The 20,875-nt window shown below is 29.5% G+C and overlaps 1 protein-coding gene and 3 long non-coding RNA genes across 6 annotated transcripts; 2 read left to right on the forward strand and 2 right to left on the reverse strand.

Annotated features, from left to right (window-relative positions):
* The first annotated feature begins 83 nt into the window (after positions 1–83).
* LOC117128396 lies at positions 84–9,126 on the forward strand. The gene is made up of 2 exons (XR_004451692.1): positions 84–1,543; positions 5,593–9,126. It is a non-coding gene; the product is annotated as an uncharacterized LOC117128396 (long non-coding RNA).
* LOC108870357 lies at positions 2,632–5,601 on the reverse strand. The gene is made up of 3 exons (XR_004451693.1): positions 3,669–5,601; positions 3,490–3,562; positions 2,632–3,116 (listed from the first exon to the last, which is right to left on the reverse strand). It is a non-coding gene; the product is annotated as an uncharacterized LOC108870357 (long non-coding RNA).
* Positions 9,127–10,653: 1,527 nt separating the features above from the next.
* Positions 10,654–14,681, reverse strand: LOC108869889. The gene is made up of 2 exons (XR_001956412.2): positions 14,597–14,681; positions 10,654–14,249 (listed from the first exon to the last, which is right to left on the reverse strand). It is a non-coding gene; the product is annotated as an uncharacterized LOC108869889 (long non-coding RNA).
* On the forward strand, positions 14,667–20,853 carry LOC103837873 (probable rhamnogalacturonate lyase B). 3 transcript variants are annotated; one of them, XM_009114258.2, is made up of 16 exons: positions 14,667–14,903; positions 15,053–15,165; positions 17,259–17,337; positions 17,406–17,521; positions 17,678–17,728; positions 17,876–17,995; positions 18,105–18,224; positions 18,298–18,433; positions 18,589–18,759; positions 18,900–19,055; positions 19,177–19,283; positions 19,394–19,484; positions 19,568–19,709; positions 19,799–19,958; positions 20,108–20,224; positions 20,350–20,713. In XM_009114258.2, exons 2-16 carry the CDS (start codon positions 15,068–15,070, stop codon positions 20,711–20,713), a joined length of 2,028 nt encoding a protein of 675 aa, XP_009112506.1. In that variant the 5' UTR covers positions 14,667–14,903; positions 15,053–15,067. The 3 variants fall into 3 exon arrangements, with proteins under 3 accessions (XP_009112506.1, XP_009112504.1, XP_033134503.1); XM_009114256.3 differs by having other exon boundaries at positions 14,675–14,903; positions 15,048–15,165; XM_033278612.1 differs by lacking the exon at positions 14,667–14,903 and having other exon boundaries at positions 15,068–15,165; positions 20,350–20,853.
* The last annotated feature ends 22 nt before the right edge of the window (positions 20,854–20,875 follow it).

A 20,875-nucleotide genomic window follows, 5' to 3' on the forward strand; every position in this document is an offset into this window, starting at 1 on the left:
ATCTTTATATTTTCTTAACACTTAATATATTTTTGATGAGATTTAGTAATATTATATCTAAAATCACATTTAAGTTCTATGAAATATATATTATATACACCAAATAATATAATATAATTAATATAAATGTCAAATTTCAAAAAATAACAATTAATGTCTATACACTAAAATCAAATATTTTCCTTATCTTAGAATAAATATATCTTAAAATAAGAAATCTAAATAAATAATTTTTTTTGGTAAATTAATATCTCTGTAATCAAAGTCTCAACATTATTAATTTATAGAGATTCTACTGTATATTATAGCTTTTTAAGAGATAATAACTATCACTCACTAATACACAAAAGATGATTGCCGTAATCCATATTCGGTTTATAATTTAAAAGCTTAATAGAGGTAATTTGATCGCAATATTATCATGCAAAATGTTGCATTAATCAACATCAAAGAAGCCTACATATGTTTATCATACCGGGTCACCTGTTTCGTGTATTTATAGTTCTATTTCTATAAATAAAAATATCAGTTCTATGATTAGCATTTTTAATGCTTGTTAGGATATTCATCTTCTAAATCTTGCTTAGTTTTTCATTTTCCTCATCTACTCCACAAGCAAATGTAGGTAAATAGTTCAAATATTGCATTAAAATTTTCTTACTCTCTGATCCATTTAGAACTGTAGATTTTTTTTTTTTTGTCACTGCCATTTAGAACTGTAGATACATTCAAGATTTATGAAGTTCACATGAAAGACAGAAAAAGTGTTACTAGTAGTTAGTGCCGACGGGAATACCAGTAATTAATTACGCCCTCATTTACATCATTATTCCCATTTAGATGCTTTTGAATTCATATTTGATATTTAATCGAAACTTGAATTGTAAGTCCTCGGAACTTGAACACTGGTTGTAATTGTACTATATGTTCCAAGCTTGTTGGCCATGAGTTCATTACTTGAAATCATTAACAGTCAACTAAAATACTAATTTTTACGAAAATAAACACTTGAACCTGAAACTAATTTATACTCCATCCGTTTCATAATTTTCACATAGATTAAAAAAATAGTTAAAATATATTTAAACTTATGTTAATTACACATATTCAACTAATAATATTTAAGATAAATGAAATTACTTATAAACCAATACATTTGTAGTTAATATTAAGCCGGAAGTTCTAATGGAATTCTAAAATGATATTTTTTAAAAACAGAGAGAGTATATATCTAAAAGAGTTATAAAGTCTAGTATATGTGTTACACTAGACAACCAATCTATATTCTTTCAAAAATTTCAATTGTATAAATTTTAATTTATCTACTTCATATTTATTTTTAATATTGATAACTTATAATAAATTTTAAACAATTTAGTTTTACATATTTAAAACATAATTACTATATCAAATTACAAAGTAGACTTCTTGAGAAGTCTACCTACTAGACTACATAAAAAATCTGTTTGTAGTAGACTTCTCTCGTAATAGTAGAATTATGAAAGATAAAATCATAAAAGGATTTTCTAGTTTTTTTTGTTTGGTAAAGAGTACTAGGGGATTTGTCCGGGCTACGCCCGGGTTTATTCGAATAACGTTGTATTTAATATCTATATTACAATATATTATATATATGTTATAAAAATATATATAGTAATTTGAATTAGAAATGAGTAACAATTTATTTTTTACTATCTAAAATATGTATGGGATGGTGAACAACGTAAAATGTAATCTTAGTTATTATCCAAAATAATTTTCTTACATATTTAGCATATTAAGAAAATATATTATTAATCTCCACATCCCATATTTTTTGTTATATGTATAATTTATATCATATTTATGTTTTATTTATATGTATAATATTTTATAATATATTTATTTATAATTATAATCTATTTACAATTATAATAAGTAACGCTAATTTAAATAATCATTTCTTTAAATAGAACTATTTTTAAAAATGTTGTATGTGTTAAATACACTGAAAATGTTATGAAAATATTATCATTACTATATTTTTTTATCAGCAATTATTATTACTATATCATTAGATTAGTTATAGACAAAAAAATATCTCAAAATCTAGCTATAGTAAAGTATTATTCTCAATAGATAGTCACAATTCATTTAAATTTTATTATTATATATTAGTTGGTTTTAAAATTACTATTTTAAAAAAATACAATGAGGTTATTACGCTGTTATTTATTTTTTTGACATCATTACGCTGTTATTAAAAATGAATTTTTATATACCATTTGGGGAAATTTTGAATATATTTTCAGTCTAAAACTATGATCCAAAAACATTATTTTCTTATTAATGATTCTATTTAGTTTTTTTTTAACGTCGAACGGCCATGTAGTTTTTTTTACTATATCGGTTTAGTTTATTTATATTAATGATTCTATTTAGTTTCATTTACAGTATCAGTTATATATAATGGAAACCATGATGATATTTACAGTATCAGTTATATATAGTGAAACCCTGATGATACGTGCACTACACTCTTTCTAAATAAGAATGTAAATGAGCACTTAGTGATAGTCTTGCAATTAGAAAATGAGAATATTATGTGAGGTAAATAGAGTTTGTAAGATCCAACTTGTAACAGCATGGAAATCAATAGAAGATGGTCTTAATCGGGATGAAAGATATGTCATCAAATGGTTGATATTAATGAAAGCATTATCTAACGACTGCACAAAAAAAATTACAATTGAATGATGAATAACAGATCTTATTCCTTAGTTTCTCCGCCGTCTGCAGCCTCTTTCTTCAAATCTTTGGTTTGATATCCTTCTTTGCTTTGCTAACTCTTGAGATTGTGGCCAGACCTTTTTGCTGCGGGTGTGGAGCGGTTTCTACCCTTGCGTACTCATCATATTCTAATGACTCGCAAACCCTTGTGAGAAAACTCGATCCCGCAATGTGACATGAATGAACATCTTGGACTCTTGTCGGATCCGATTCGTTTCAAGTTTGGGGGCGAATAAGAGTATCGAGTTCTGATACTTTTTTTCATTGTCTTTAGATTTTTATTCTCTTTAAGCCTGGAACACTTCTTAATCCTGTGTGGCAGCGACGATAATCTTTGTGCTGTTCATCTAACAGCAGAAGAAAATAATAAGATTATGCAAAGAGTTTGAAAACCTCTCAAGGGTATAAAAACCAAAGACACCAGAAAGAGGTTCTTCATAAAGGCATGATTCAGATTATTTATCACCGCAGTTAGGGGACAATGTTCTTATTCGATCCTAAAATGCTGTAAATAAATAACAAAAGGATATGGGTTTCTAACTTTCTATTGTAAAATGTGTTGAGAAAGAAAGCTCTATATTTGTTTCCAAACCTGGACGCTCAACAAAGTCATCTATGAGGATAGGGCAAGCACTTGAGGTGAAACACAAACAATAAGATGAATGAAAACACAAACACATATATAAACACATTTGTTTTGGTGTGAAATCTAAGGAATACCTTTAGAGTCATATCCTTCTAGATTCCCATGCAGACAACGTATAAAAGCCAAAACTTGTTGCTTTACCTACAGCTGGACAAAAATAAATGGAGCTTTGGCATTATTTCTATTGTTGTAATGGAACATATTCTTGGGGAGAATAACCAAAATAATTATTAAAAAGAACAAAAGATCTTACTGATACTCTTATGTCCATTCTCACCGCACACAACGAAAACAAAATTGTAAAAACGGGTAAACTCGGAGAATTTCATTGATCATCTAGCTGGTGCCTCTCAGTCTAATATAAGAGGAAATATCAAAGGTTAGATCGCAGTGCAGCTGGTGAAGAAAAAAAATTAAGGAACTAATTGTGTAGGAGAAAAACTTGCCATTAAGTCCAGCCATGACATCAGCTTGAACTATTCATCAAAATTGAGCTTCTGCCATAGAATGAAAGGGGAAATAAGCGAAAGGATTAGAAATCTGTTCATTTTACCCAAACAGTCTCCCCTGAAAAAGTTGCAACAGAAGACATGCGGAAACCCGTTAAAATAACATCATAGAGAGAGAGAGAGAGAGAGAGAGAGAGAGAGAGAGAGAGAGAGAGAGAGAGAGAGAGAGAGAGAGAGAGAGAGAGAGAGAGAGAGAGAGAGTGGAGAAGTATCCGTCATGAGATTGAGAGGCTCGTTCATGATGCAAAATATTGAATGGGGTGGTTGCTTTGATTTTCTTCTTTACCGGCTCAAATCAATCTTGGAGTTGAGTTCCAAAAATCAAGTTTTCCTCAAGTCTCTTGTTGCTTTTCTTTAAGCACTTGACCGGGTCAGGTTGCAAATTGATAGTTGGGTATAATAAACTTCACAATTAAATTTACCCACAGATCACAAACTTCACTAACTCAGGCAACAAACTTGATACCCACATAACACAGTTTGGTTTCAGATAGTTGGCAAAGGCTGTAGATCCACTTCTGATTACATCGAAAAAAGCTGCTTTGGTTTTCGACCGGTTCTCGTTTATGTTCTACGTCACATTTTAAATCCATCAGCAAAGACAAAAACATATATACGGAGACTGAGAAAACGTTACGTGCAACCAAAGAACAAACACAATAACATGGTTTCATATTAAAACGTAGTACCTGAGTTAGTGAAGTTTGTGATGATTCAACCGTCAATAATTATTGGAATTTCCATCGAGAAGATATATCATGTTTCGTGGACAGCTTCAAAACACTCCCTCGAAAAAATAGTATGAGAAGATATATATATATGTATCATGATTCCAATATGTTTAAATATATCATCATCAAAGTGTCATCAATTTAATGCAGAGAGACGATGACAATATCATACCTATTTCGTGGGTAGGCTCTTGCCAAATGTAGGATCCAAAACTCGATGGCTTTGTTATCTGCCAAATCTCTGCAATACAGATAAATGAATGATACGTCAGATCCAAGAATCAAATACAAATACAGACAAAACCCTTTAGTTGACAACATTCAACATGTTTTCGTCCTCTTTCATATTCTCAGATTCATAGTTTGATCTTCTTTCTCTGATTTCGTTCAGGGCTTCGTTTGCTCTCTGGAAAGTTTAGGGTGATAAAATAAATTAACTATGATAAATAAGAGGGTGTAAGAAAATCTCCGAGACTTGCCAGAGTTTTGAACCGATTTCATCGCCATGGATTGATATCGTTGAACAGAGGTTGTTGATTATGGTTGAATGTGAACTTCAATGAATGAGTTTATATAAAAGGAGAACAAAGGGAGATGAAAGGATCATTTACTCATCAAGATTGGAGAAAATATCGTAATTGAATGAGTGTGAGTGGACAGTGATAAATACAAAAGAAACTGTGAATTGCAGAAATCAGAAACGATGATCATGAAGGGGAAGAGCAAGAGACGACTTAGATGCAGTGTTTGTAAGGAGGCTAGGTCTGGTTAAAATGGGCCATAGCTTTTAATATAAGACGCTCACCTGAATTGGCCCGTTAAAACCAGTTTCGACGTAACAAAGAAATGACGTGGCGATTTGGAAGCTCCTGATAGGTTGTTTTTTTTATCCGACGTGGAGGGCTTCATAGGGCTTTATATTGTGCTTTTAGTATAGTTTAGATTGGTAATTTTATTACTTTTGCATTTAATTGAGTATGTAATCTTTTTCTGTATTTCAAATGAATTAATGAGTCATATTTGGGAAATTCCCCTAAACTATATATATGTAGCATATTATTCAATAAGATTGGCCAATATTATTTTGGTCAATGTTGAATTCAACTTAAATTGAATAGTTAAATTTATTTATTTGAAATCAATTTTGTATAAAAGTTGAAGTATGAGAAAGAAAAACTGACGCAATTGTTAATGTCATTGTCTTGTACATACACTACAAAAAAAGAGTTGAATTGTATCACTTAAATTGTGATACAAAATTAACTGATTCTATTTTTCTATTTTACATTACTTATTTATAAATGAAGCAAATATACATAGTTTAACATCAATTATGATAAGTGATGTTTTTATTAATTTATTTGACATCAGTTTAATTAAGTGATATATTTTTTTTTATAATTTGAATCACTTTTAACAAAAATGATACTATTACAAAAAGTTGTATCATATAAACAAATGCTGTATAAATTTTCTTGCTGACATCAATTATTAGAATGATACAAAGTTTACCATCAATAAAAATTGATGCAAATAAATAATACTTAATCGGTTAAATTGATGATAAATGAAACAACGTATTTAAAATAGTCAGTTACACAGAATATTCCAAGCTTCAAAAAAAATAGAGTTACAAGAAATTGCGATTTTTATGGCTTTGATTTCTTTTCTTTTTAATGTGACTTTAATTTAACTGGATCTTCTTCCTATAGCTATAACTGTTTCACCTCAATAAATCCAGCTTCTTTTCTACAGTGATCCTCATTCTTGGCTCTCCCTCTACTTAATTTCTTACAATGTCTTTTTATCAGTTTAAAAGCTATTTGATTCAAAGTAATTTTTCATTAACGATTAAATATGTTTTTTCTTATGTGAAACCTAATGATGGATTATGTCTCTTCTTATGCATGATTGACAGGAAACTATGATTTACTAAACCGACAAATCTGATAGAATTTTTCTGAAAAGGTATTATTTGCTTCTCTTCTTCTTGTTCTCATTTTTGTAACTTACGATATTTAGAATGACTAAATAATCTTTCATTGTTAGGATCAGGAACATCCAGAAGTAAAAGAGACAACATCTACTAATATTTCGAAAGTAAAGTCTTAAGGAAAAGCAGCCGAAGGAGAGAATTTATCAATTGATCTCGTTATGCCACCAAAAGAGATTAATGATTGAAATAAACATGAAGAGAAGGAGAAGAAAAGGAAGAAGAATCACAACTCAAGAAACTTTATAGCCAAGTCTATTTATTTGTTCTACTATTTTTATATGAATTCATCATTTTCTTCTTGCTGTTGTTAGAAGCTTAGATCTTTATCTTTTTAATCGTCATATTGTATCTTAACGGAAAATAGTTAATAAAAAGATTCTGTTTGATTTATTTATTGACATAAATTCATCTACTGATTTTATTTAACATCAGTTACATACAAATAACAATATTATTTTAGAAAATATTATAAATTATAAAAATTATTTATTTAAAAAACGTGATATTAATTTAATATCAGTTATTAATAAATGATATAAATAATTAAAATCAATTACTTTAATTGATGTCAGTGTTTATATCATTTCAAAAGAATGATTTAAATGTTAATATCATTTGTTCACAATTGATACACATTGACATCACTTACAATAACTAATGTAAATATTTAGTTTTTTAAATCAGTTATTAATAAAATGATGTAAATTATTTGCATCATCACTTTCAGAGTCATTTAATTAAGTGATGCAAAGTTTTTTTACATCATTTATAAGCAATGCAAACATATGTAATAAATGATGTTAGACAATCATTGAGATGCTCTTATTGAAACTATGAGCCGTACAAAAGCTCACTGTTAAATAAGCTAACTTACGATATTTAGAAAAGGAACTGAAAGCCCACTACTAAAGAAAACAAGTTACCATATTTAGAGAAGAAATCGCCCAACATGTTTTATTGTTTTTTGGTTTTTGTTTTTCTAATCAAGCCCAGGCATCAAACTGGAAGCCCGCGCCTCTGCAACTCCATTACTAAAAAGTTCTAATTGTTAGCTAAATGATAAAAATTACGAAATAATTATGATGGGGAAAAATTCTACACATGTGAGTCTGTGACTGATGTCAAAAAAATTTCTACCACATGCCATCGTTCTTGTGGAGAATCTATAATCGTCGACAGAAACAACATGGTAAAGGGCAAAAGGGACAAAAGGGAGTCCTGTGAATCCCCAGTAGTGAAGGCCATGTGACTAATCTTTGTCCTTTTTCTTCTTCACCTTTATGATCTTAAAATTGATAATTATATTTCTAGAAGCACAATTAATCTATCTTTTGTATCCTTAACCGAAGTAGTCTCAAGCGATTATAGAGGAAGCTAAATACGAACAAATTACAAACAAAAAATCTCTGGTTAAGTTATTATTGTAAAACATTTCAAACCCTCGTAACTTAAATAATATTCAAATGATTTTTTAAAAACAATAGACGACGAAAAGACATAAGTTATAACGTTTGTTCACCAGAATCATGATGTCTTATTCTATTCTTTTGTCAGATCTTTGTATATATATAAGTTATAACGTTTGTTCACTCGGAATCTACCCTTGTGTTATTGCGTGATGTAATGGACTGAAACTCAACGTCCAATTGCCCTGAAAAGTTTTGTATTTAGATGTAACTGACGCTTCTTTATTGATCCTTAATTCTTAAAGACAGTTTCTGCATCAGTTTATCTTGATATTATATGTTTCTAATTAATCAGGTTTGCTTGAATAATCAGAATTATGAATTTATCGTGCAATTTTACGACATTGACAGTTCAAAATTGTCCAGAAGCAATAAAAATAACCGTTTTTGAACTTCATACTTTATTGCACACACAATAAATATATCAATAAGAAGAATCTTGTAAGATAAACCTACATGGGACGGCGATATTAAATATAAGATCAAAATATTTATGGCTAAAGTTTACAGTGTGAAAATACTACGCGTGTGCCATTTCATTTGGAATTCAGTTAGGATGCTTTACAAGTGGTGGTGCACTTGCGAAACGCTTATTATCAAGGGACATATGTCGAAGTTTAAAAGTTGGATTGCTTGATGATAAACAACAACAAAAATCGTTATAGCTTATAAGACCATAATCTCATCGTTCTTGAAACTAAAGGAGGAATCAATAAGACGTTTTTGGAAAATGGAAATAATATTTTACATCTTTAAAAAGTTATTTTTTTAAATAGGCCAAACTAATACATTTTCAAAGATGGTAGATTATCCTAAAATATGATTTGCAAAAGTTAAGAAAGTAAAAAAAAAAAGTTACCAATTTTAGTAAGATGAATCCACTCAAAAAGATAAACACTGAAAGAGCAAATTAGTTCAACAATATCAAACCAACTCTATGGTCTATATTAATACTAAAATCATTTGAAAAAGAAAACATATATAGTAATACTCTTTTAGAAACAGAGTATAGAGTAGTAATATACTCAGACGGCTAAATGTACATTTCCAATAAACCTTCACGCCCACACGATGGTTGAAAACAACAACTTACGGTTACTTTGACTCTTACATAAGAATATCAAATGTAAATTTGCTCTTTTTCAAAAGAGGAAAATTAAAAATATAATATAGTCTCCACCATTCTAACCAACCAACTTTGAAATTTTGTCTTGCACTAACGGAACCACAGAGCTGTACCGCATTTTCGCCGTCATTAAAATGTTAATACATATAACGTATGTAGTTATATACTAAATATATATATATATATATATATATATCTTTCTCGCTTTGTTATTTTATAATCAGGTTCAGTTTGTGATGAACTAAACCTCTAATTTTGCTTACAGCCACATAAGTCTAGATTTTTCTTTATATGGTATTTTTGTTTTAATTATGCTGTGTCGTTTGTGTAATTAGTGGGACGGCCTGATGTGCCATCATTTGTTTCAGTGGTGTATGTCTTTAATCTACTAGGGTCGGCCCGCCCTACGGGCGGGATATTAGTTAATTTGATATTCACTAAATGCTCGAGTTGAAATTTGTTTTAAGATTCAAGAATTTGGTTATCTCTTATGTCTTACTTATTAGTATGCGGTGGTATAGTTGTTTTTCGATTATTCTTGTTTTGGTATTGTATCAAATTAACTAATTGTCCAACTCATAATTATAGATATACAAATGTGGATTTGTGATAAAGTTTGATGACAATACTGTTTTTTTTTTTAATTTTTATTCATAGTGGAGTGTGCATGTATCAGAAAGAGGCCTATAGCAACTTTTATGTTTTTGTGTATGGTTTTTAAATATATATTATTTTGTATAATGCATACTTGCTCTACAACATTTGCTTGTAGACTAAAAAAATTGTTTTCAATATTTTTAAAAGAGAAAATATTTAGTTTAGAATATAACATGGACATATGTATTGACTATATATAGAAGTTGAGTGTTATTTTAAAATGACATATGTATAGAGATTTTTCAACCATTACTTCACTGGCACAAAACATTTATAACTGTAAATACCTTCATTTAAAAGGAAAACTAATAAAAGCGTGTACAACAAATGTATTTTGATATATATTATATGCATCAAGTTATAAAGGTTGAAAACATTGCAAAACTGTTTGGAGCAAAGTTTTTAACTTCACGATCTTCATCTTGACGTCAGTTCAGTGTCGGCCCTGGCCACAAGCAGAAGAAGCATGAGCTTCCAGCTGACAGGATAATAAGTATTTACGCGGCCACATACTTATAAAAAGTGACTTTAGCCTAGTGGTTCTAAGAGAAATTACCAGTGCTAGAGGTGTTGGGTTCAATTACCCTTAACTGCATTTATTTATTTTGGCCCTAAATATAAAATGGGACACATGTCACTCCCAGAACGCACGAATTGATGACGTGGCTTCACGGGAGAGAGGCGAACATTTCTTTATATATATAGATTTACAATATTTTTATTTGATGAATATTTACTTTAATTTTTAGTTTTAGCTTATTTTGGTTTTCATTTATCTACATATGATATATTAATACTATAATAAATAATATTCCAATCGGTCGAGAGTTATATATTAGTGTATAAATAGTAAATATATTTATATTATTACTGTGTAAATTGGTACATAAATGTATATATTATATATATAAAGGTAGATGTATTGAATTGTATTTTTGTAAGGAAAGTACTTGGCAAAGACATTTTGAAAATTAATCTAAACCGTGTACGAAGAAGTTATTGAAAAGTAATTCAAAGATAGTAGCGTTAGATCATCACATTATTACCTAATTATCATAAAAATTGTCACCATATTCATTCGAAAAAATGTCAACATAATAATAATATACGATTTGTATAAATCGTGTATCAAAATGTATAATTTATTAATTTTGGGGAGGGCGATAAATTTAATGTGGAGGTCAAGTTGAAACCGTTATTTCGGAATAATGTCATTATATTTCCACTTAAGCATATTCTATGTTTGTTTGGCCAATTTTATTACATGCATATGAACTAACCCAATATATATAGATATAAAATATAAAATACTCGAAATATTTTGTCAGTTCTTTTCCTAATAAAATCGTGTATCTAATCTATTAATTTAAGATTATATTTTTTATCTACTTACAAATAGTCTAGGTTGGACCAATATATTTAACTATTTTCCTATTATTTCTACTTATACTTAACTTAATTATTATTAAATATATACTCTAACCTAAAATTAAAGAACTAAATAACTAATCTACTATTTTTTAGTAATGAATTCAATTTATATTTATACTACTTTTAAGTAAATAATCAATTATATTTTAATTTATTAATATAAAAAGAATTATATATGCCTACTAATACATATATACAATTGTACTCTAATTCAAATGCAAAAAAAATATTCTTTAGCATCCTCGCAAAATACATAATAATATAATTCTTATGGATAAAGTATTAAAATTATATATATATAGTCATATGATAAAATAAATAGTAATAGTCGTTAATATTTCATGATATGCTCGAACATGTTATTATTGATATTTTTATCAGTATAGTTTCACGGATTATTCCAATACATATAAATATTTGTCAAATAAAAAACTAATTGAACAAAACATAAAACAAATTTTAAGTTAGGCTTGAGCGTTCAGGTACCCGTTGTGATACGAGTTGGGTATTTAGAATTTTGGTTCTAATTTATATCACATCTTAGGTCTTATTCTGATAAATTTGTAAGTACAAATCAAGTTCAGATATAACACATCGGTTTTACTTCTAAATTGTATCACATCTAAATTCATAAAGGAACCATATATTATTTCGATTCAGGTTATATGAGTTCGGTTCGGATATATCCGAAGTTAAATCCAAAATTGAAAAGAAAAACATAAGAAATAAACTTATTTACATATGATTGGATATTTAAGGTACTTATTGAAGATTTAAATACTTATTTTTATAAATAATTTCAAAATAAATATAGAATTGAATATATTTAAGTACATATTTATGTTTCATATATTTATATTTGCAATTAATTTGGACTTTGGGTCGCTTTTTGGATTTTTTGGATTTTTTAGTTTTTCAGGTTGTCCATTCGGATTCGGCTAATAACACTTCGGATTCAGATATGTGGTGTACCACACTACAAGACCTATTATGGGATTTCTTATATTTCGGACTGGGTACGGATCAGTTTTTGTTGGATTGAGTTTTGTACGGATTTTGGGTTACAGATTTTATACTCATACCTATTTTAATTGAAGAGAAAATGCGATTATATAAAATTGTTACCAAAGAATTATTCCACGCTTTAGCGCGGGTGAAAATCTAGTTTCTATTATCTTATAAATTTATTATATCTGTGTCTTCTAAATATAAACCAGTCCTAAAAGTGATTACTATTTGTTGCTAAAAAACACAAATGTCGCTGCAAAATAAAAGAAGCGATGGTCTGTCTTAAGTATATATCTCTAATGAAAGTATGTACGTAGCTGATTACTTTTTGTAATGACATATTCAACTGGTGGTCTGGTGTCAAATGATGGTAAGTTTGGTGACAATCCGGTATATATGGTCGTTCAAGGGACAAATATTTGTAATTGTTTTTTTCTTTCTTTCGCTCATAAAATAAACATTTCTAATGGTTAGTTTTTCGCCATCATAATGTTATGGTAGTAGTCTGGCATTTGATCTCGGTAAATGTCTAAATGGCAAATTAGACGAAAATCTGACAATGTTAGTTGTTTGGTCGAAAGGATCAGTTGACAAAAAGGACAGTAGTTTTTAGTCGTTTTCTTCTAGTTTTATTTAGTCTTTCGACTGCTTTACAGTTCTCAAGTCGTATACGTGAAATTAATCAATGAAGAAGGCATGTATATACTTGAAGAATAACAAAACTACAAGAGATTAACTTCCATATTCTCAATGAGTTAGGCAATAAACGACCAGATATAATTTTATATTAATAAGGAAATTTGTTGAGTTTTGACCGTCGTTTTTTAAATGGGGTGTTTCCACCGTGCATAAGGCGTCCTTTTAATTACACTGACTTGAATATTCTAACAATTTGTGTATGTGTGTGTGTATTAATATTTATAATTCGTGTGAATGTCCTCGTTATATAAAGTGAATAGTAGTACAAAATTTTTGACATATGTTTGGCAGTTATTTTCATGATTATTTGTATATACATGTAAAATGCAAAAACAACATGTTGTATGCAATGTTTTCTCCTTTGCGGAGAGAGGTAAAATGTTTGTCATTTCACATCCATATAGAGTCTCCCAGCAAATTTTAAAATCTAGATGTTATAAATATAATGAATTGATAGAATGAAATACCAAAAACATTTATGTGAAACTTGATTCAACAACTTCATTACATCATAAAATGACAATAGCATTTTAAAATTTTTAACAAAAGTAGAAGAAACTTTTTGCGCATGAGACAATGAGGTAAGGCTAAAGTTTATTTTTCTTTGTACTTGTATGCATGTACATATTTTGAATGGTAAATGTTAATCAGGGATGGACAAATGTTCTGCTGTCTCATATAGGAATGTGCTTCCAATTATGACAATATTTCAAATTCTCTTCGGAAGGAATGTTGCTAATTTTCCATTTGAGAATATATTGAAACTAAAATATGAATTAATAGATAATATATATTAAAAATACTAATAATTGTATTACCAACAATATCTACTCAACTACGAAACATACACCGATTGATCAAGCAATTAGGTGAAATTAAATCAGCATAAACTATAGCAGCATGCATATTCGGAACACCTTGTATAAACACGCTATTGTTTTATTTGCTTTAGAAGTATGTTTGATTGTGAATTAGGGAAGAACTTTTTATTATATCTTTAAAATTCATCCATGTGGGAAGTAAAAGCAGACCATTTTATCGGTGTACATACTATTTTCACCAGTTAAAAATAATTTGTTGAGACACCACTTCTAAAAACCGTAAGGTTTTTATGTAGTTCATAGCCCAAACTAAAGCTTCACATTCAACACATCTGATGGCTTCTATTACATTGTCAAATGTGCCTCCTTTGCTGGAAAACCACCATTGACCTGTAAAATTATTTTCTTCTTTGAAACTCCATCCACATAACACCATCTCATAGCTTCCAAATAATAATGGATTAAAACCTTATAAAATGCCTTCAAAATCTTGCAGTTAAAGATGCATTCATTATTTCATTTTAGATCTAGTTGTATTACATATATATATACTAATAAATTTATTGTTATTATATTTACATCACATTTTTAATTATTTATATCATCAATGTATTAGTTGGGGTAAATTATATATCTTAGTCAAAGAATATAACATTTCTCTTATTTTGGTAAATCAGTTTTCTTCTTAATTAATTTTATAAAGAAAGATGAAAAGGTTAGGCAACAAAAAGTCACACCTGCAACATTAAGATGGTCTAGATCAATTACGTACGCGCACACATTTAGATATGCAGCATATACATATACGTATGTATATATATATGTACTCCTCCCCACCTCTTATTGTAGATTCTGGAGTTTTATAAAGCTACTTAAGATTCTAATCCTATGATTATTGTGAGAACTAAAAAGAATAATCAGTGAATTTGAGAGAGAAAAGAGAGAGATTACATTACCTTCTTCATAGGAAAGCCTTTCTTTCTTCTTCTGCATTCCTCAAACTGTATCTTCCCAAGAAACCCAACACAGAAGAAAATCAAGAAGGTACTTACTTTGCATCTTTCATAGTTATCTTTTATTTACCCATTTTGAAGGGTTTGTTAATTCTTGTCTATATATAGACAAACGCGTATTTGTCCGTTTACATATACGTATCTGCCTTTTTAATTGTTTTTTATGTCGGAGAAGTTTAGTGAATTGTGGCGGAGATGAAACTCGGAGCTCCGAGAAAGAAGTCGGGTTGGGTTATGCTCCAAGTTCTTCTTCTGCATCTCCTTGTTCAAAGTGTTCATTCTCAGAACTCACGGTATGTTTGCTCTTAACTCAAAGCTCTGTTTTTACCCGGGCCGGGTCATGTTTTCATCCGTCTCCCTTTTTCTTACTTTTATTTTAAAATGCAAAATTGGTTTGAGAAGCTTTTAATTTCTTAAGTTCACATGTTGAACTTACTGAAACAGAGGGTCTTAACTTTTTTCATCAGAAACTGGTGTTTACTATTTTTGTCCCCACTATTTTGTAATTTTTCACCGGCCTATAGTTTTTTTTTTTTACATTTTTAGTTCATTAAGAAACTATCTAACTATTGAGGGAGTAAATGGAAGTTTAACAAATTTCATGTAGTAAAATGTTTAGCCTTGATGTTTGTAAATTTCCAATAAACAAAACACGGAGGAGAAAGCAAAGGTTTCCTTGTTTCCATGTTTCATATTAACTTTTCAAGGTTTTTTTTTGGTTCAACTTCAAGGTTATTATACATTTTTCAGTTTCTTACTCATATTATAAATAAATAAAAAATTATTACGAAAAGATTAATTTCTGTAATTTATAAATTTTAATGATTTTAAATCAGTAATAATTTAATAAATACATTTTTAATTAAAGTTTATTATTATTATATAATAAATTACTACAAAAATAAAAAATCAAATAATATTTTGAAACATTTTTATTTGAGGAATCGAAATAAGTGAAGTTTACTTGGTAACTAATGACAATCCTTAAATACTTTCTTTAATTTTCGTTTATATCTACACTACACTTTTTTTTTGGATCAAATACACTACACATATTTATTTATTTATATCTATTATCAGAAAAAGAAAAACATTATACTTGCAACATATACAAAATATATAACGTAAAACCGTATAAAGACGAGAATCTCGAAACCGAGATCGTCACGGGACGTGTGTCTAAAATTACTCTATTAACGTTACACGACAAAAAGAAACAACGAATATTTGTTTTAAGGAATTGGTCTCATTAATCTTTCAAAGCTGGAATAAAATTCTTTCAACCTTTGTTTCTTTCTTTTTAAATTTAAATACAAAAAAAACTTTAAAATATACTGGATTGCTTTTCCCTTTCGGCTCTAAACCTTCATGTCTTTTTTAACTACGGGTCTTCTTCTCAGTTCCCACTTCCCTCACATAACCTAAGTAGGGGTTATTGGATGTTGTATTTTAATGAATTTGAAAATCCGAATTAAATCTAGTGTTATTGGTTCTGTGATTTTCAAACCTGTATTAAAATCAAGTGTTATTCAATCGTACGGATTTACTAATATATTTGATTTTATAATGGATTTGAATGAATTTGTTTGGATTTGTTAGTTAAAAATACAAAGACTCAAATCCGAGGAAAAACCTTCAGATTTGCATATTTTACTTGGATTTATAAATACTATATGGATTTCTAAATCAATCAAAATATATAAACCAATAACACCTCCTAAATATATTTGGTATATTTATTTATATAATAACATTCCCACTGTTCCAAATTACCTGATGTTTTGAATGTATGTACAAGAATTAAAATATATATTTTCTCCTAAAAAAGTAATATCAAAAATATAAACCAAAACTAATTCAACCAATTTTTAAAAATAAGTATAAAACATCATTAGTTTTCAATAAAATTAAAACTAATATAAAAATATCAAAACATCATTTGTTATGAAACATCAAAAATTCTCCAAAACATCATATATTTTAGAACGGAGAGAGTATTATATAGTAATCTATGTTCTTTATTCCTTTTCATAACATGATGGATGTTTGTGTTCCCTCATTAGAATTATTCCTTTCGTCTTCAACACTCTTTCCACTAATGTTGACCTTTGATCCTAAAGTGGAGTTCGTACCATACTATAACTACTATAGTTGAAACTAAAATGAAACAAGAATGAGTTGAATTCTTGTCAGATCACCTACTCTAATTAGCAGACCCAAGAGCTTTGGAGCCCATAAATTTGTAAATTTTAATATAAAAGATATACTAATTTAGTTTTCTGAACTACTTTAAATACGTTTAAGAATAAGATTGCCTTTTCATAACTAAAACAGTCACATACTATACTAAACAAAAGAAATTTTAAGTACAATTTTTCTATTGCAGAAACAAACTAAACATCACAAATCCTGGACAAAGTATACCAGGCTTAGCAGTTCAGCTAAGGAGAGTTAGTAATGAGAAGGTAAGCAATATTCAAATATTTTTAATCCTTTTATTTTTATAATATAATAAGAATATGTTGGTTTTCAGGTGGTAGTTGATAATGGTATTATTCAAGTTACTTTCTCGAGCCCACAAGGTTTGATAACTGGAATCAAATATAATGGCATCGATAACGTGTTGGACGACGAAATTGACGATCGTGGGTAAGATTTTTTTTTTAACATATTTTTATGTTTGGTGCACATTATATATTGAAAAATCAATGTTTACATACCCAATTTTCTTCGACTAATTAATGCAAATAACTGTATATTTAATAAAGTCTTACTGCATTCTTGGATAAATTCTTATGGAATTAGGTATTGGGACATAGTATGGTATGAACCGGAAAAGGCATTGGAAATTGACAAGTGAGTATAATTTGTTGCAGCCATTTTTGATATAAGTATATACAAAGAATATTCTTATTCAATATATGTAACAATATATGATAGTTTAATTGTAGTGATAATTGCAATAATCGTTCGATAAGTAACATTATTTTTGGTATTTTGTAGACTAGAAGGAACTAAATTCGAAATCATAACTCAGAACGAAGAACAAGTTGAAATTTCATTTACAAGGACGTGGACAATCTCGAAACGTGGCTCCTTGGTCCCCCTTAACGTAGATAAAAGGTAATTATATTATATAGTTTAGTGTACCTTTTAGCTCCAAAGTAATTAGTTACCATCGAATATAAATTTCCCTTTAGGTACATTTTTTTTTTTTTGTCAACCCCTTTAGGTACATTATTCGAACTGGTGTCTCCGGAATATACATGTACGGTATATTAGAGAGGTTAGAAGGTTGGCCCGACGTGGACATGGACCAGATTAGGATCGTCTTCAAGCTCAACCCCAAAAAGTAACCACACATTTTATTATTTAAATTCTAACTGAAATTTGTATTAAGTTTGCATTTTTGGGGACAATATCAGATTTGATTTCATGGCGATATCTGATGACCGGCAGAGAAGCATGCCATCCATGGCTGATCGAGACAATGCTAAGATATTAGCTTACAAAGAAGCTGTTCTCTTGACAAACCCGAAGAACCCTATGTTTAAAGGAGAGGTACTATGATAATTTAGTAAAATAAACCGGATAAACTACTAAACCGAAGAACCGGTTTTGGTTATTGATTATACAATGTGGATGAGTTTAGTCAAAACTCAAGATTATGATAATAATAATTGTTACATTGTGGGAAGTGATTTGGTGTGATGCAGGTGGACGATAAGTATATGTACTCAATGGAAGACAAAGACAACAACGTTCATGGTTGGATCTCGTCGGACCCACCGGTTGGGTTTTGGATGATAACTCCAAGCGATGAGTTCCGACTTGGTGGGCCCATCAAGCAAGACCTCACCTCTCACGCCGGACCCATCACCCTGTCCGTGAGTCCATTTACTCTATTTTAACCTCAAATCATGCATGATCAAATTATTTAATCATTATGTATTGATTGCTAAACTTTTGTTAAGTATTTAATCATGCGACACTTACGTACATCATGATCAATAATCATGTTTTATAGATGTTTACGAGCACTCATTACGCGGGGAAAGAGATGAGAATGGATTATAGAAATGGAGAGCCATGGAAGAAGGTTTTTGGACCTGTCTTGGCTTATCTCAACTCTGTCTCTCCCAAAGATTCCACTCTTCGTCTCTGGAAAGATGCTAAACGACAGGTTCTTTTGCCATGTCTCTATGTTATATTTTTTAAAAATAAATGAATTTATTATATAGTTCTTCTTAACTATATTAACTTTCTTTTCGAAAATTTGAGATTTACATTCATCATTGTCGCAGATGGCTGTAGAAGTTAGAAGCTGGCCTTATGATTTTGTAAATTCAGAAGACTATCCCCTTTCTCATCAGAGAGGAACGATAGAAGGTCAATTCTATATCAAAGACCGGTAAATAAACATCCCTGTTTAAAACATAATTTCACTTTCTTTTGTCAATTAAAATTTATTTCTTACAATTTTTTTAATCTTATTCTACTTTTTATTATATAATGTTGTAGATACGTGTCAAGACTAAATATATATGGGAAATTTGCTTTTGTTGGTTTGGCACCATGTGGTGAAGCCGGTTCATGGCAAACCGAATCAAAGGTATAATAATAATAGTAGATATACTCCATACAAATGTAGAAATGCTATAATCTATAATAATTTTTATTTATTTGTGACAAAAGGGGTATCAGTTTTGGACGAAAGCTGACAGAAAAGGAAGATTCATAATAGATAATGTGAGGGCAGGCAATTATAGTCTCTACGCATGGGGTTATGGTTTTATCGGTGACTATAAATATGAACAAAACATTACCATCACGCCAGGTACCATACTACCATAGTGACAAAAAAAAATCGTGGTTTTATAGTTTTAAGTCTACTAAAAGGTCCATTCTATTCATCTTGGTGTGCAGGTAGCCAGATGAATGTAGGGCCTCTAGTGTATGAGCCACCTAGAAACGGTCCAACGTTGTGGGAAATAGGTGTACCGGACCGAACAGCCGGAGAGTTCTATATACCGGATCCTTACCCTACACTTATGAATAAGCTTTATGTTAACCCACTTCAAGATAGGTTAGTACCACAATCTTTAATATTCTCATCTATAAATATTTTTACTAGATTTTTTACGTATGAGTAGATATCATTATTTCCAAATTTTAGACATATTTTGTTGTTAATGAATATAAAGAACAAAATTGAACTGAATATTAAAAATGCAGATTCAGACAATATGGATTGTGGGATCGTTACGCAGATTTATACCCTCAAAACGATCTTGTCTACACAGTCGGTGTTAGTGATTATAAAAGAGATTGGTTCTTTGCACATGTCACCAGGTACCTAGTACTTACATATAATTAAGTTCTATTCCAATTCCTAAATGACACATCATCTATCTAATCAAATTCTTTCTTATATTAAACCAAATGCTTTTTTTTTGCTTCTTATAATAATAATATAGAAATGTTGGAAATAATACATACGATTCAACGACATGGCAAATCATATTTAACCTGGAAAACGTGAACCGGGTCGGTCTCTACACGCTCAGAATAGCTCTAGCCTCAGCCGCTGATTCCGAGTTACAAGTTCGGGTCAACAATCCGAAGTCCGATCATATTTTCACGACCGGTTTAATCGGAAAAGACAATGCCATTGCAAGACATGGGATTCATGGGTTATATAGATTGTATAGTATCAACGTTGCTGGAGATTTACTAAGTGTTGGTGATAATACCATATATTTAACTCAATCGAGAAGTGTAGGACCGTTTCAAGGTGTTATGTATGATTATATTCGTCTTGAAAGTCCTTTTACAACTTGAAAAAGGAAATAGGATAGAATGGAAATAATTGACTGTGGAGGGGATTTATATTTTTTTTTCTAGAGTTGTTTTTTATTCATTTGTATGTAATGTAATATATAAAGGGTGTGAATATTAATAAAACCAAATGTATTAATGTATATATGATTAATGCATTTCTAA

The sequence above is a fragment of the Brassica rapa genome, chromosome A09 (genome assembly GCF_000309985.2).
Source record: "Brassica rapa cultivar Chiifu-401-42 chromosome A09, CAAS_Brap_v3.01, whole genome shotgun sequence".
NCBI classification, from domain to species: Eukaryota; Viridiplantae; Streptophyta; class Magnoliopsida; order Brassicales; family Brassicaceae; genus Brassica; species Brassica rapa.